The sequence below is a fragment of the Drosophila mojavensis genome, unplaced genomic scaffold, assembly GCF_018153725.1.
Source record: "Drosophila mojavensis isolate 15081-1352.22 unplaced genomic scaffold, ASM1815372v1 contig_136, whole genome shotgun sequence".
Lineage (NCBI taxonomy): Eukaryota > Metazoa > Arthropoda > Insecta > Diptera > Drosophilidae > Drosophila > Drosophila mojavensis.
In genome coordinates, this window is record NW_025318667.1 from 24,795,309 (window position 1) to 24,811,907 (window position 16,599).

At 40.6% G+C, this 16,599-nt stretch overlaps 3 protein-coding genes across 5 annotated transcripts in view; 1 reads left to right on the plus strand and 2 right to left on the minus strand.

Annotated features, from left to right (window-relative positions):
- LOC6584638 (arginine-glutamic acid dipeptide repeats protein) overlaps positions 1 to 16,599 on the plus strand; it is a 57,184-nt gene that overhangs the window by 18,237 nt on the left and 22,348 nt on the right. Inside the window, exon 1 of one of the 2 annotated variants that reach the window (XM_002010246.4) lies at positions 3,798 to 3,887. The exons of the other annotated variant lie outside the window; for it this stretch is intronic. The gene's annotated coding sequence lies outside the window, so the exon portion shown is untranslated. Of the gene's footprint in view, positions 1 to 3,797; positions 3,888 to 16,599 lie in introns of those variants that run through there. 2 annotated transcript variants of the gene reach the window in all.
- On the minus strand, positions 3,325 to 4,667 carry LOC6584636 (BEL1-like homeodomain protein 10). Of its 2 annotated transcripts, none has more exons than XM_044009260.1 (3): positions 4,460 to 4,667; positions 3,858 to 4,384; positions 3,325 to 3,781 (listed from the first exon to the last, which is right to left on the minus strand). In XM_044009260.1, exons 1-3 carry the CDS (start codon positions 4,536 to 4,538, stop codon positions 3,740 to 3,742), a joined length of 648 nt encoding a protein of 215 aa, XP_043865195.1. In that variant the 5' UTR covers positions 4,539 to 4,667; the 3' UTR covers positions 3,325 to 3,739. The 2 variants fall into 2 exon arrangements, with proteins under 2 accessions (XP_043865195.1, XP_002010280.1); XM_002010244.4 differs by having other exon boundaries at positions 3,325 to 3,799; positions 4,460 to 4,666.
- Positions 10,582 to 11,492, minus strand: LOC6584637 (S-phase kinase-associated protein 1). The gene has a single exon (XM_002010245.4). The coding sequence runs from the start codon at positions 11,158 to 11,160 to the stop codon at positions 10,732 to 10,734; it is 429 nt and encodes a 142-aa protein (XP_002010281.1). The 5' UTR covers positions 11,161 to 11,492; the 3' UTR covers positions 10,582 to 10,731.

Consider the following 16,599-nt stretch of genomic DNA (forward strand, 5'->3'; position numbering starts at 1 on the left):
CTCGAGTCACAAATAACAGTTTGTGCTCTCAATTGAAAAATTGCAAATTGCCATTGCATAAATTTGTTCTGAGTATCTGTATCTCTGTAGCTCTATCTGTAGCTCTATCTGTATCTGTATCTGCGTCGGCTAAATGTTTTGTTTTGGGCATAATTTATGCGCTTCCTGTTCAATTGATTGCATTTCCAAGTATTTTTGAGCACTTCAGGCATTCTAACGAGCCGCAAAACACGATCGCCTTGATTGCATCCTGTTGACCTCATCTCGATCTGTTGCCCTCTTACACCATTTCCCTTGCCTTGCCTACGCTGATCCATTGCACGTCTTGTGCCCATGTCGTTTGTCACGCGTCTTGGCCAAATTGATCGGCTCAACTATGGATGGCTTAAACATTCTTTGGCCAAACAACAAATCGCAAACAGAGAGATTGAGAGACTGCAAGACTGACAGACAGACAGCAGCTGTGCTCAGCTCTTTTATGGCTCTCTAAAGTCGTTCATAGCACCATTTGTGCTAATCGAGTTTGTGCCTGCATACGTTTTAATTGTGGCGCAGGCAAGTTATAATTTGAATTAGGTGTTATAAGTGAACGCTTTGGGTTCAAATTGGCAATTGCGAAAGAAGGCTGCAAAGTTGAAAGTTTGAGAAACCGTCTTGAACTGAGTCGCACATATGAGTCATTCGGCAAATGAATATGAGCAATAACAGTTAGGTAGAAACTCCCTGAAAGGAATAATAAACCGAGATGGATTTTATTATAGGAATGTTTACGCTTAGAGTAAATTTGGATTTGATTAAATCAATGGGATATACATAAATTCTCTTACAGCAAGGGAAAGGAAACCCCAAAATGAGTAGTATAATCTATAGATGATCTATATCAGTTATGTAGGTAGATGCTTCTTGGATGGACGGATAATCAGAGATACGCTCAGCTCCTCATGGGGGTTTCAATAGAGGATTTTGGAGCTAACGGCAGGGGAAAGGAAAGTCCAAATGGGACTATAGATTATAGGCCAAATGACGAGACAAGTGAGAAAGATAGAGGCAGAGAGACAGATATATATACATGCCCTCTCTTTCCCTCTCCCTCTGCCTCTCTTCAAATGTATAGAGAAACAGAGCTTTACTCAACTCTTCAAAATTCAATTTGACTAAATCTATGGGAGATAACTCCTCCTCTTACAGCAGCAAGGGAAAGGAAAACTCAAATGAAGCAGCTGAAAGTATAGTTTATAGGCCACGCGAAAAGTCAACCATTCGACTCTGGCGACACTGGCTCACACGCACTTAGGGCCAACTCACACACACACCCACACACGCACGCACGCACTCACACATAGAGGGCAACTTGCATAGACACGATCATTATGCAGATTTATGACTTCAACACTTGCAACTGATAGCAGGCATATATAGCGTCCGCCCACCTGTCCCCCACCATCTCTCGTTCAGGTGTTTGTCTGTCCCGGTCCCTGCAGTCCGCCTCCTGCGCCATGTGAGCGGCGTTAACAACGTTGTTTGTTTATGAGACGCTTGCATTGAATTATGGCAAGACATTAGCAACAATTTAGCGGGCAGACATGTCGCCAGCTTCAATAATCATTAACAGCGACACTTGGACGCTGCTTGTTGGCGCGCACTGTGCCGTGTCCATGGACATGCCTGAATGTACACACATACGTGTTAACATGTGCGTATCTGCATGTTGTTGGCCAGATATCTAGGCCTTTTGGCCCAAGTGGGCGTCTCAAATTGACTTAATTAATCATTTTGTCATAATAATCAACTTTAATTAAATTCAATTTCAAATCGTACAGCTAAAGCAACACATTGATTGACTTCGACAGTGGCGAGTGCCCGAGTTCTATGCGGTTCGAACAAAAAAAAAAAAAAAATGGTTATTAAATTATTACGAAATGTTTAGCTATGCAAGCGTCGCCCCTCCCACGGCTCCTGCACCTAGCCAGGTGTTAACTGTTCTAATTGGGCCTGCCGCTGCCTTATAGAGTGCTGATAACTACCTGTGTGCATGCTCGATTATGATGTGGCTAGTCCTCGACTCCAATCACCTCGCCTCAGCTCGACTTGTCTGATAATTGCCAGCATTGTCGCCAGACTTAACAACGAGGAAGCCAAAACCCAAGCACGACAAATAGAGCATTATGCATATACTTGCATATATATTTGCATGACATTAGCCCCGCCCTGCACCCCATCCACCCCATCCACCAGCTGAGTTGAGCTCTATTGTGCCCGCTCTACAAAACGTTTGTTTAAACGTTCTTTAATCACCAGTCTCAAGTTGCGAGCTACTGACTTGCATGCAGCGCGTACTGCACAGTGGCACAAGGCCAATTTGTTTCCAATGAAATGCAAATGTTCGAATATATCAAATAAATAATTCAATGAGCGCTTTGTATCCAAGCTGAATGAGATTGAAAATCACATGAGAAATATGTAGTATCAAAATAGAGAAATAAAGAAAACAATTATAACTAAAATAAATTATAAATAAATGCATATTCTGCTATATATGTGCATGTATGTGTATACGTATACGTATAGGCTTTACATGCGAGCTTATATACAATTTAGCTAACTCTGATGTTTCAAGCATGTTTATACTCACTTACGAAATGTTGAGAGTATATTAGTTGTGTACAAAGTCCGCCTTGGTTCTGGTCTTGTAAAGCATTCAACTTTACCTAGTCGTTCACTAGGGCTCAGGATCAGGATCAGACTCAGTAAAAATATTAAAGTTTTCGACTTACTCTGATTATTATGTATGCTGTTCTCTTTTTTATCTACCCCCTCTAATCTTAAATAAATTTCCTCTGGAAAATATCTTCAGAACCAAATATAAAATAAATTATGCCATTAATTTGTCCTCTAGAATTGAATAATGCAAAGCAAACGGCTGCCATTCTATTGTAGAGCTCCAAACATACATATATAGGAATAGTGATACTAATAGCTTCAGTACTTCCTCAGGGAAATTATGATCTGTGAATCAATTGATGGAATATTTCTGGAAAAGAAGCTTCCTGGAATATCAGCCGTAATTGTGTATAAAGATCTGTTGTACATATTTGAAGACGGTGTCTAAAAGCCTGAATATTAAATGTAACCATAAATAACTTAAAGACATTATAGACCCTTACATAACTAGAAATTCATAGATATATAAATCATAATTTCAATCTGTGCATGAACCCATAAATTCATATACATTCACACATAGCTTTTCATCCACGGCTATACGTCCATATATAACTATATATGCATATTAATATTATACACACAATTCAAACATTCAATAGCTTCATTTTGGTTCGTTATCCCAAAAAGGCATCTTCAGATGATGCATGTAAAATTTATTCAGATATCAGGTTAGTTTAGTAACAGAATATAGTTCGATGCTTGTAATGTTGTGTGAGATTTGAATGTCTCGAGCGATTCCATTGTCAAGTGTTTGTTTGGTATAAATACAGTTCCATCTGGACAGTAAACAAGCAGAGTGTAATACTTCACCTAAGCTGATTCCCAGCAAAGATTTGCATACACTTGATAATGCTGAACCTCGAATTGAATGTAGAGTAATTGAGTGATGCCTGAGTTGAGCTGCTGAATGACTGTGTGTGTGTGTATGTGTGTGTCTGTGTTGAGTATTTTATTTAATTATGGTTCCCATTTTGTCGTTCGTTAGTTCCCGCTTGATTCACAATGGTATCGATGCTTACGACTGGTTGCTTTTGGACATAAGGGCTGCGTTGATATCCTTTGCGGCCATAGCGAGCTGATAGAGTAAGCAAAGGAGCTGCAATAACCAAGACGTTCGACCTTTCGCAACTTACCAGTTCCGGATCTAGAGAGCCCACATCCTGGTGAGTTTCATTCTTGCTGTTATTCGAATCAGTGCTGTTTGCCTCGGCGCTGCTCAGCATCGCCTTCTTGTTGCGGCGCGAGATGGTGAAGTGCGACGGATTGTTGCCGTCGCGGCGTATCATGCCGGGCAGAATGCGGCGGCGCGCATTGATGAACCAGTTGTTCACCTGCTGCACCATGATGTTGCCTCTGTGGGCGAGAATGCGCTTCTCCACCTCGCTGGGATAGGCGTTGTAGCGGTGCTCGTACAGCCAGCACTTGAGGATCTTCACGGCGTGCGGCGGCAAGTTGCCGCGGCGTGTCGGCAGCTCCTCCTCCAGGATCTGATGTATGTTCCTGTCATAGCTTCGTATCAGTCCATCGAACTGCATTAGGGTTGCCCCTTCGACATTCGGAGCTACCATTGGCCTGGCGCCCATCTGAGTCTGTCCCGCCTGCTGCTCCGGCTGGCTCACCAGATCTATGGTGCTAAGCCCGGCATCGAAGCCATCGTTGCCTACATTTGCGATGGCATTGGCAACAGGTTGGGTCTATAGTGGGTCTATATGCATATGGTGAGGCCCGGACTTACCTGCACGGCCCACGTGTATGGTATACTTCAGGTAGCGCTGTCGCATGGCCTCGGTCAACACTAGATCGTTAGTCGACATTGCAGACTATCTCGATGAGACTTTTTCACGAATTTTCCACAAAAAAATAAATAAATAATAAAATGTCAAAAATAAAACTGAAAATCGAATGCTTCCCTTTCAGGCTCAAGCAGTGATTGTGAAGTTCCTGTTCGTTCCGACTCCAATGTTAAGTTGACAAAATCAATGCCTACATTGATAGGTTGATATTGAAAATATTGCAACCCATGCCTTTGATTCCAATTAGAATATATATAGAAATGGTCTATTAAGTTATAATTTTCATTTATTTATAATAGATTCGCCTGTGGATATTCTATTAATTGTATATATAACAAATGCCAAATATCCTTTTTTTTCGGCAAATAGGGAAACTTATAGCTGTAGATTAGCACTACATGTTCAAGATAATTACGACAATCCAACACACAAGAGTAGGATTTTCTGAAGAAATGCCCATATATTATACAATATATGTATATTTATTATTATTTATATTGTATTATATATTGATTATTATTTAATAATATTTTGATGTATGATTTAACGCTCAACAGATTTAGCTTTGTTTAAACTTTAAACTTATTTTACACAGGCAATCTTACCTTATAGAAATCAGACAGTTGCTGACGTAGTAGAAAGAGTAAATTAAAGGGTTAAAGTTATCATTTATCGTAGAAAAAGTTCTCTCAATTATACAAATTGTGGATAACAGCAGCCCTAACTGCGCTCTTAACTTTAAAGACTGTTAAGCAGAAATATTTGTCAACGGATGTTAACAGAACTTCAGACTCATATGATAGATGTGAGAGTCCGTTGAGCAATATTGAAGATTGAGACGGCTGTATATTAAAAACAAGATTTATATAAATAATAACTAATTATAATATTATTAACTATATATGCTTGGCTATAGGATCAACATTGTCTATTGGTTTTGTACATCAGTCTCCACTACCTTCATACTCCCAATTTGTGGGGCGTGGCATATTTGAAAATATGTATTAACATTGTAATATATATTTGATATATGTATAATCCTGCGCTTAGTTTTAACATTCCCACATTTTATATGGTTAGATCAGCTAAGGTCAACATTTTCGCCATGTTCTGCATGGAATCGAAGCACTGTGCGCACTGCGTGCGTGTGCTTCTTTAGCATGTTCGAGTGGTTTGTGTGTGTGTGTGTGGTGGAACTTCAATGCGAACCTCTTGCCACAATCGAGTGCAATTAACTGCCATGATATATGGCCAATCCCATATGCAGACGGCGACCGAGTCGAAGTTCGGCTGGGACTGAGCGGCTTGTTACGGTTTGTGTTTTAGCTTGGCTTTATAGCCGTTTTGCCGCTGCTTTATTGCACTTTTGGCAGCTAATATTTATTGGCCATAATTAAGGGGTCTAGCCGTGTCGTTCTAACCAAACTGGATGCCCGACAACGTTATCTTTTTATACCCTGAACCCATTTTCAATGGGAAATCAGGGTATAATGGTTTTGTTGAAATGTATGTAACAGGGAGAAGGAGGCGTGGCAGACCCCACAAAGTATATATATTCTTGATCAGGGTGACGAGCTGAGTTGATTTGGCCCTGTCCGTCTGTCTGTCCGTCTGTCCGTCTGTCCGTATGTATGAACGCGTCGATTTCAGAAGATATAAGAGCTAGAGACTTCAAATTTTTTTTAAAATGTCCGTAATTACAGCGCGCATATCAAGTTTATCATTAAAAATCGATAACTCATCTCGATCTTTTTTTATCGATAAAAAACCTTATCGAAACCCAGTTATAAAATTATATCTTCTACACCTTTATTGCTAGAGTCTCCAAATTTTTAATGTATGCTTATATGCAATTTATACAATTTCGGTTTTTGTTAAAATTTACCCCCCACCTCTAAATTCACCCCCTCACCCTCACTTTTGTAAAAAGCGTATTTCAAATACTAGAGACTTGTGCTTTGGCAATTACATGCATATTCATGTTATAATCATAATCTAAAAGTTTCATGAAGATCGTACGTCCATAAAAAAAGTTATTAAACAATTAAGTTCTCATAGTAAGCGCACACTGCAGCCCATGCGTGTTTATGCGTGGTTGCTTGTATGTGTATGTGTGTGTGTATGTGTGTGTGTGTATGCGTTTGTGTCTGTATGCGTGTGTGTGTGTGTATGTGTGTCTGTATGCGTGTGTGTGTATGTATACCTGTGTGTGCGTACGTGCGTGTGTGTGTGTGTGTGCGTGTTTCTTGTGTAAGCTGAAAGTCGCGAAAAAGTATTGAAATATCTATTGCTCCAAGGGTTCAGGGGATCTCGTAGTCGAGCAGTCTCGACTAGAGCTTTCTTACTTGTTTTTTTTTTCGATTTCATTTTCGTTTTGCTCCATTTGCCCAGCCCAGAGATCAGAGAGCAACGGACATTTGGGCACGGCTTCCGGGCAGTTCAGTTGAGTTGTGTCTGAGTTGCTTTTGTAATTGCTTTCAGCTAAATCGAAAGTGACATATAAATATACACATACATACATACATATATATACATACATTTATGTGTATATATGCAGCATATAAGGAGTTTCCTATTATGTCAGGAGTTCGGCTTCGTAATCATGGCCATGGCTCGATCATGATCATATGTGAATCTATGTATGTGTTTGCATGGACATAGCCATGCATAAAATGCAATCTCATCTTTCACCCGCTGCCATTCAAATCAAAGTCGAGTCCAAACTTGAAATTCAATGTGTTTTTGTTTTTGTTTTTTTTATGCTTCTTCTGCTTCTTCTTCGGCTTAGTTTGGCTTTGTGAAAAGCGGCGCGGAAATTATGACGCGTTTTTCTTTGGCATTGAACGAGAAGGCGAAGTGAATGTCTAAAACTTATCAAAAGGCTAAATGCAATTGTTGTTGTTGTTGTTGTTACAGTAGCACGTTTGTTTGGCAGGTGGATTGGTGGGCAGGTGGCTTGGCCAGTCAGCGCCACAGCCACAGCCACAGCCACAGCTCCAGCTGAAGTCTTGACTGGAGTCTGTTGGCCTGGCCGGAAGCGTTAACAAATTTGCGCAGAGATCGCTTTGGTTGGCCAAACGGCAAATGGCGCCTCGGCACGCGCATCATCATCATTCACATTGCCAGCATTGAGTCGTCATCATCATCATCATCATCATGGGCATCGTTATCTGCAACAAATTCATTTTCATTTGCTGTGGCTGTTGCCGCTTTTCGCTCTTGCGGTTCGTGTTGCGGTTGTTCGCTTTTCAACTACAGCTGCCAAAATAAAAGGCGAAGGCCCCCCTAAAAAAAAAAAAAAAAAAAAAAAAAAAAAATAAATAAAAATAATACCCAAGTCTATACAAGAATTTGCGACTTCATTGGGGGCTGTTCACTTGCTTTGATTAGCTTCATTGTCTGTCTGTTTACCATAAACAATTTGCACGAACTTGAACTGCGTTGGCGAAGCATCAGCTTTCAATTTGGGCCAACGACTACCGCTGGGAAGGGCCAAGCAAGGCAGTGGGAGTGCTCTTGGATCGAAAGAGCCGCTGCTTGGATCGGAATACAGTTTTCTGCTTCTTCTTCCATCACTTTTGGGCACATTGTCCGCCTGGTATGAAAAGACTTCAAGTGTGCACCGCAAGCCAAGGTTTCTTTTAAACTAATAAATAATGATATAATATACATATGTATATATCGGAACGCAAATATAATGTTGGGGGAGGAATCGGTTGTCTAAATTTCCTAACTTACAATTGTGCAAGTGCAATTTCTTAGAGAGAGAGAGATAGATAGCTATTGCTGAACGTGCTGCCGGGTATTGTTGAGTGAAAATGAGATGGCACTTTGGCTATTTGAACAGGGTTGTTATAGCTGGTCAGCTGACTTATACAGTGGCTCACACATTATTTCAACCAGGAGTTAAAAACAAACTACGGGCCCTTGTAAGCTCTAAACTAATTAAAAGTGTGATGAGAGGGAGAGAGAAAGAGAGAGAAAATGAGAGAGAGAGAATGAGAGAGGGAGAGAGAAAGAAATGACTTTCCATTTTAAATGGATTCAGGGTATAAGAAAATAAACAAATATATTTTCAATAATATAAAAACGCAAAAAAAACTATTTAAAGCAAACTCGATCTGCGCTGGATACTAGAGATCTACAAGAAAAGCAAGTTTATCTTATATACATACATACATATCTGCATACATAGTTTCTGGAATCTACGCGTTTAAGCATACGGAGTGAAGGATGGACTCAGCTCATTGACCTGATTAGGCTTAAAGCAGTTTAAGAGGTGTGCCACGCCTCTCTTTGTCTGTTACACACATTTCAACAAAACCAATATACCCAAAACTCCCATTTGCAATGAAAGAAATATAGTGAAAAGGATATCGAAATGGCAATGACTCAATCAAGCCATAGCTCATTACAATATAAGCTCTAATAGAGTGCGAGTGACAGCATATTTAAAAATCATAACGAATTATACGAATAATGCATTATGCATTCAGAACAGTTCTGAATAAGCGATCAGACGAAGCAAATGCTAATGAAGGCTTCGGCTTGCCTTCGACGGCTTCTCTCGGCACGTTTCGAGGCGAGCGAATGAATGGCTTCAATTTGTCTGGCCGCGCTTTCAGTGCTCGAATTCGAAACCAGATTGAAATTGAAATTGAGATTCGAGCTCGAATCGAATGCATAATGAGAGTCGACAAATTGCCGGCAATTTATTGTGCAATCGTCGCACTTCGCATTCCATATACCAAATTCCGAATTCCGTATTCCGTGTTCCGATTTCGATTTCGATTCCATTGGTTCTCACAATTGCCGCAATTGAGTGCAATGGCTGCTGTGCAATTAATGCGATTTAATTAGAGTACTCGACCAAGCTATGTCTCTATGGGCCCAGCTGCCATTTGGTCATTTGCTCAATGGCCAATGCAATAAAATTGCATTCGTATTACGACGAAATGCAAATGAAGAAGTCAACAAATTCCAAATACTATTTTTTGCCATCTACTGAAAATTGCAAATCACTCTTGTTGTTGTTGCTGGTGTTGTCTTTGTTGTTGGTGTTGTTGTTGTTGTTGGTGTTGCGCATGCGTGTGAGCGGACAATAACAACACTGCACTCACTCGCATAAATCGTTGACAAAGGCGTTCAACAGCGGCGCAAACAGCAAAATCAAATGAAAAGCAACAACAGGAAAACTGCAAAAACAACAAGAAAATGAAAATCACGAAGCTTCAACACTCTTTACACAGACCACAAATGTTTTTCATATATAGAAAGGCTGGTAGGATTTATTAAATCAAGTATCAAGTATAAATCAAGTGGAGCCAACTATATTATGTGATGCGCTTCTACAATTTAGCTGCCCTCCATGCTGAACAGTTTTCTATGTGCATTCACAATGAACATCACATTGGTTTCACAAGGGGCCAGCATGCCATCTCATTCGCACTCAACTGTCGTGCAGCCACAGTTATGTTCGTCTCTCTGTGGAGTGCCAATTTGAGTATAGCAAGAAGAGTGCTGCCAACTTGAGTAACATCTCCTCCTACTCTCAGTGCAAACAGTTACTCTACAATATCACGTTGTATTATGTATAAAATTCTTGAGGAGATGCGACTGAGCAAACTTTTTACTAAATTCCATTATATATTAAACATTATTATTATTATATATATATTATTATATTATATAATATTACTTACTGTAAAATACCTTAATTCTTCTCTCAAAACACTTGAGCTTTCATGAATCCTACTTCACCTATGCTTAACAATAATTCCCAGCTGCTCTCACATCCTTTATAATAATATGTTGCAAGAGTTCTGATAGATCGAGTATGCCTCTGCCTGTAAGGGTATGTCAAAACGCGCAACGCAACAAGAAAATGTATGGAAATGAATGCGCAGCACGCGAAAAATTCATTAAAAGTGCCTCAAATACTGCACAAATTTCAGAGCTGGGCTCGAAGGAGACTTGGCCAATTGGAAATTGAATTCTGGCCTCTTGATCCCGCAATCAACGCATTCAATTCGAGACAAATATTGAGCTCTGTGTAGACTGTGGCTGTTGTGAATACGTTTCTTTAATGAGTAACAATATACAGAGTATAGTATATTTGTAACATGGCATATACAACATATATACAATATATGTACATACAATATACATATATATACAATATACATACATACAGTGTCGACACGGACTAAAGTAACTAATCGATTGGTGATATGGCGCTTAGAGCGAGCATATACAGCTCGGGCGGGCCGCGCAGGCGCAGCTTGCGGGCGCAGAGCTTCACCAGCCAGGGTATGTCCAGGTAGTCGGCGCCGCTCATGATTGCCCGCACGGTGGACAGTTTGTCGCGTAGGAACTCCTTGTCCCAGTCGCATATGTGGCGCTCCAAGTCGGCTGGCTCCTCCTTCATTTTCACCCAGTCGGGCTCCTCGTCGTCCTTGTGGAACTCCATCCAGAGCAGAATCTTGAGCAGAATATCGTGATCGAGGGCAACCGTCAGCTCCTGCTGTGGCCCGTCGCCGGCGCTGTGCTGGCACATTTCCTGCATGACTTTCGAGCGGCGCAGCAATGCGAAATCGATGCGTATGAGGAAACCGTCTCTGGTCTCTAAGGGAACGCGATTCATGGCTTCAATTGGTGGGGGAAATGCGTCTGCTTTGAAGACTTCTTTGATGATTTTGACAAATGGCACCCGGAGTTTGCAGAGCTTGAATCGATGGCTTCGATTAAAATGCGACAGTTGCCCAGAGGACGGGCAGCGTGTTGTTCAATTTGACACTAATATGGCTTTGAGTATTTATGAGTGTGATTTTTTTTAGATGTTTTCTTATCTGGATTTCATTTTTTTTTTACATTTATCGAAAAGTTGTTTGCAAGTGAAAACTTTTCCAGCGAGTCGCTGCCTATTTGATTTGGTTTTAGTCGAAGCAAATTGATTTGAGAGCTCAGCATGTACACACACAATACACAACACTGAAGTCAGGACATTTTACAACACTGTCAAGGGATAAAGCAACGTGAAGATACTAATCAGCCAAAGCTCATCAATTTCTGTTTGATAGACGTAAATAGATGCATGTAAATATTTTAATTAATATATGTGATATAATCTGGGAATTGGGTAATTATACTGGATAGAACAGCATGGATATTATATACTAATTAATTAAGGTTAATTAGGTTAATTTCAAAATGCAGTTTGAGTGTGGAAGGATTATATGTATATAAAATAAGATTCACTCGGCCATAGAAATGATTGAAGGACATCGTTTGCTCAGAATGAGAATGACAATGAAGAAAGTTTCTCGGAACTCGATATTGTGACTTAACTGTATTTTTTAAACAACTTTTTTGCTCGAGGTAATCAAAATATGTTGAGGCAGTGAAATGCTGAGTTCGAATTCTGAAAGACGTTTTTCTTAGCTTTTCCAAGTAGTACGCATTATTGGGTAGAGACCGAATATTCAATGCATACAGAGTCTAGAGAGATTGAGCGCCATGGAGCTGTACAATTTTTAAGTCAAGTGTAAACTGTTCAGGTATATATATGTATGTAAATAGTATATATATTTATACATATATATCGCTTCTATGAATGTTTCTCAGCTATAAACTAGACTGATTGAATGAACTGTTCAGGGGGAACTCTAAGCTCTTTTGTTGGCGATAAAGTTGAGTCTCAACTGTGATTTTGTTGGCATATTCAGCATCGCAAAGACTTCATAAACTTTGCACAAAATTTCCAAGAAGAAGCAGAAGACACCTTTCGTACCTCCGGCCAGAGCACCTTTACCCACTTCAAGCGATCCCAATGACAGCGACTTCCCTTTGTTTAGGGAAATCTCAATAAAATGGCAAATTGTGTCGTTCAGGCTGCCAAATGTGTTTTGACTTGCGGTCGTTGGGCAACACTATTTAAGTGCTGTAAAATATCGCACAGCCAACTGCCGCAAGTCAATGCGCATTTTTGCCAGTTCTTTGACTCTTTCGAGCGTAATTCCAGCTGAAAATGAATTGAAAAAAAAAAAAAAAAAAAAATCAGAAGCAGAAAAAAGCAAACTGAAAATGAAAATGAAAACAAAAACTTTCTCGACATACTCCGCAAACAATTGGAGTTGGTGGGCGTGGCGCGTTAACTTGCACGCCCCAGCGCCAAGTGTAAAGGTGCATGGGAACGTGCAAAAAGTCGCAGGTGAAAACCCATGAGAAATGCTGCTCCGCTCAGCTAGCGACCGAGGTCGAGTACTGCCCATGAGAACCTGGAATGGCGCATGCATGGAAATACGTATGTAGATTTCAGGTCCTGATCTTGCACCCGCTGCTGCTACATAACTCTGAACTCTTCGCATTGTCAAGGTCTCAAGGTTTCAATTCACGATGAGCTGAGCTCGAGCTGGTGTCAGGTGTCGTCGGCTCAGACACTTTCAGGTGCAACAGGTCGATCCGGCGTGAAAGCTGCTCTAAATTAAAGCGTTTTCACCTATAGAACTTTAGGTCAGTGGTCGCTATGCGCAAAATAGTGAAACCGGTAAGATTTTCTTTTATACTACTAAAGCAATGTCATATTCAGTTTCAGTTTTCAGAATTTGTAGAAAGTGGTCGAAAGTGCAAGTTAGAATTACGAGGAGATTTGCTTTGACCAGGGAGCTGACTTGAGTAGGTTTCGTATGAGTAATAGTAATATCAACTGCGCTCCTCTGCCAGAAAGATATTGAATGCATATAATATTTTAATAGTGTTGAGTCTCGATAATTTGTACCCCTCTAAATCGAAAATCGCGATAAATCGAAAAAAGTTATTTTCTCTTGAACGCAATTCGTTCTCGATAATTCTCGATAGTTTGAACTTCCGGGACGCAAGGGACCGCCGTCCTACCCGGAAGGCGCTCTAAGCGTATAAGTTTGCTCCTATAATATAATAATGCCAGATCGATAGCACATGAAATCTGATATTTTTTGCAGAATTCAATTGCCACTTAAGCTGCAGCAAATACTTGAAAGATTGCGAATCATATGAGAAGACGAATGGAGGAATAACTATATATAGATCTATAAAAAAGCTCTCTTTACATTAGTAGTATATAAGGAGTTTAATAATTACTGCTCGTATGTAGTTACTCATTGCTTGGTTCTTAGATTATAGATCATATTCTATAGATTTCACTCTATATAACTGAGTGCATGACAAATCTAGAACTAGATAATATTCTAAAGAATTCTGCCCTATATGACGAAGTGTGTGAAAAATGCATTCATTCATTAGACTGATGTATACTTAAGCAGCTGGGAGCGTTGTCTTAAGACATATACAATCCACTCAGATCCATATAGAACTGAATACGACAGTTCGCACAGAGCGCGCGAGTTGCCATTTCCGTTGCATTTGAATTTACTCAATATTATTATTTACTTATTATTGTGGCTTGATTTTTACCCCCAATTTTCTTGTTGTTGTTGTTGATTTGTGTTTTGTTTTTTATTTTCTGAGAGGTTTTATTTTTGTTGGCAATTGCACGAGAAAAAAAAGTGCAACGAAATATGCAGAAAAATGATTTAATAAGTTGTTCAACAACAATTCGAAGTCAACCGGATATCGGACTGTGCGGAGAGCTTGGCCAAATGGTGTTGCAATTTCCCTAAGTTGTTGTTGTTGCTGTTGCTGGGGCAGTTGCATGTGGCAACTGTTGGCAACAGATGCGTGTGGCACGATCGGACGAGCCGTTCGTCAATTAAACGTTAGTCGAATTTACAGCTTGCGCCCAATTAATGCCCCAAGTGGCAGCCACAGACAGCGGCAGCTCCACTCGCCAGCTCCCCACTCCACTCCACCCCACTCCACCCCACTCCACTCCACTCCGCTTCACACTCTCCAGGCAAGTCGATTAATCAAAGAGTCAAACGTTTTGACGCTTATCGAACGTTTTAGCGCCTGGTGATGATCAGTTAGTTAGGCCGGACAGCGGCAGATGACGACAATCATCAGCAGCAAACGGCAGCGAAGAGCAACAGCAACACTAGCAACAACAACAACAACAACAACATTGATTTACGAGTTCCGCTCGCACAATCTCACGCTTGCGGCTTCCATTCGTAGTGCAGCAGTCAGCATCGATTCATTTGCTTCTCGGCTGCATTCGCTCATTCAATTTATTCAATTCATTCATTTGGCATCTCGCGTAAAACATTTGTCGACCTCACGTACCGTCCGACAGCATGACGTCGACTACCTGGCGGTGCTACCTGGCTGCCTGTCTCGCCTGGCAGCCCTCTTGCCGCCCCTGGGCCATAATTGTTTTTGTCTCTTTACGATCATTGTTTAATCACCGACAAACTTTTGGCTGCCTCTGCAATCATTTTATTGATGTCTTTGGCGCTTTGATCGAGCCGGTGTTTCATGCATAATGGAGTTGCTTTTATCGTTGCTGTTGTTGTTGCTGATGTGTAGCACTTGGTTAGCGGAAAGCACTCAAATTTCCATTTAAACTTCGCTTTAGCGCATCGACAACAAATTTGTCTTTCGACTCGCTCATCGTCCAGCCAAACTCTGTCCCCTGCTCCAGCTTTAGGCAAGCGCCAAGGCCTTTGGATCATATCAAGGGCAACGACAGCTGCTGCTTTTGCGCGGGTCGATCTTGTTTGCTTTGTCTTGACAGTTGCAATTTGGGGCTACGCCGCCCGTCTGCTTAGATAGTCACGACTCGGCTTGGCGTTAAAGTCTTTCAGCTGAGATATCCCGGTAGAGGCGTTGATAACGGCACCGTATAAAGTCTACGAAATGCATCTGATTTGTAGACCGCATGGACTGTGATTTCAGGTATTCCATAGCCAGGAAAACGGTTCATGTGCTTGGAGTCACACTAACCCTTCTAAAGCCAAAGATGTGGTTTATGGAGTCACAGAGGGTGCGGCCCAGGAGTTCATAGTTTAAGTATCATTGCATGGGGTAATACGAACATTGAGCATTTGTCAAAGCTCTTATTGTACTACAGATTTGAGAAGTAACCGAGCAACTCTTAAAGGCGTTTTCAGCGAAGGGGCTATTCTTTTAAGTGTCGTACAGCTCTACTTTTTCAATTCTCCTTTTTTTTCAAAATAAATTGAAAATGATTTAAATGAAGATTTAAATTTTTAAAGAACCTAATTTAGAAACAGTTCTGAGTCATTCAAATTGTCTGTTATATATCCTATTAGACACCCAGTATATAGACATATGTAAAGGAATTGCAACTGTTTACGAAAGAAGAGCACGTGTATAAACAAGAGCTATTATAATATGTAGCTATTATAATATTTAAGAGTTGTATGTAATATCTTCATGCTGCTGCAGCTCCCATAGAACATCATATATAAATATGAAACAAAAAGTTGTTTTCTTCTATTTTATACTTATTTGATATTCGTTTTTATTGCCAATTATTTTGGAGTAGTTCCATGATTGTTTTATACCTACAACTTCTCAAATTCCAGCCAATTTGTATAGCAAACTAAGAAACTAATGCTAAATGCTTAAAATGCCATAATTATGGATCGTATTTAAACTACCGTGGATAAGGTCGTGCTTGAGGAAACGCGCCATGTGTAAACATTCCCATGCGCTCTCAGCTCGGAAAGCCATTGCGATCATTATGAAAACAGTTGCCAAAGAGTGGCCCGACTAGAGAGAAGAGAGAAGAGAGCAGAGAGCAGAGAGAAGCGGTAAGAGTGAACAGCGCAGAGTGAGGCAAGGAAAAGTAAACTAATTAACACATCGACACCGAAACCCGATGCGAGCTGACATATAAATATGGGTCGACTAAGCTGGCGAGTAGTACATCGCTGTCTATACATATATAGATACATATATATAGACATATACATATGTATATATACGAGTATCTGTTCAGTTGACTTTGCGCCTAACTAATGTAATTTTGATGTACTGAGCAAGCAAACAGCTAGAAAAATGTGTAGGCCATTCCAGTGTGTGTGTGTGTGTGTGTGCGTGTGTGGCAGTGTGTGTTGCAAGCAATTAACTGGGCGTCAAGTGTTGGCCAACTGTGCGAGCTCCGCTTGTATCGAGAAACTAT

Bases quoted from the DNA above. Each gene is read 5' to 3' on its own strand.
- LOC6584637 (XM_002010245.4), bottom strand. From the start codon at position 11,160: ATGAATCGCGTTCCCTTAGAGACCAGAGACGGTTTCCTCATACGCATC.
- LOC6584636 (XM_002010244.4), bottom strand. From the start codon at position 4,538: ATGTCGACTAACGATCTAGTGTTGACCGAGGCCATGCGACAGCGCTAC. The intron at 4,385-4,459 runs GTAAGTCCGGGC...TCGCAAATGTAG, and splicing joins CATACACGTGGGCCGTGCAG to GCAACGATGGCTTCGATGCC. The intron at 3,800-3,857 runs GTAAGTTGCGAA...TTACTCTATCAG, and splicing joins GCTCTCTAGATCCGGAACTG to CTCGCTATGGCCGCAAAGGA.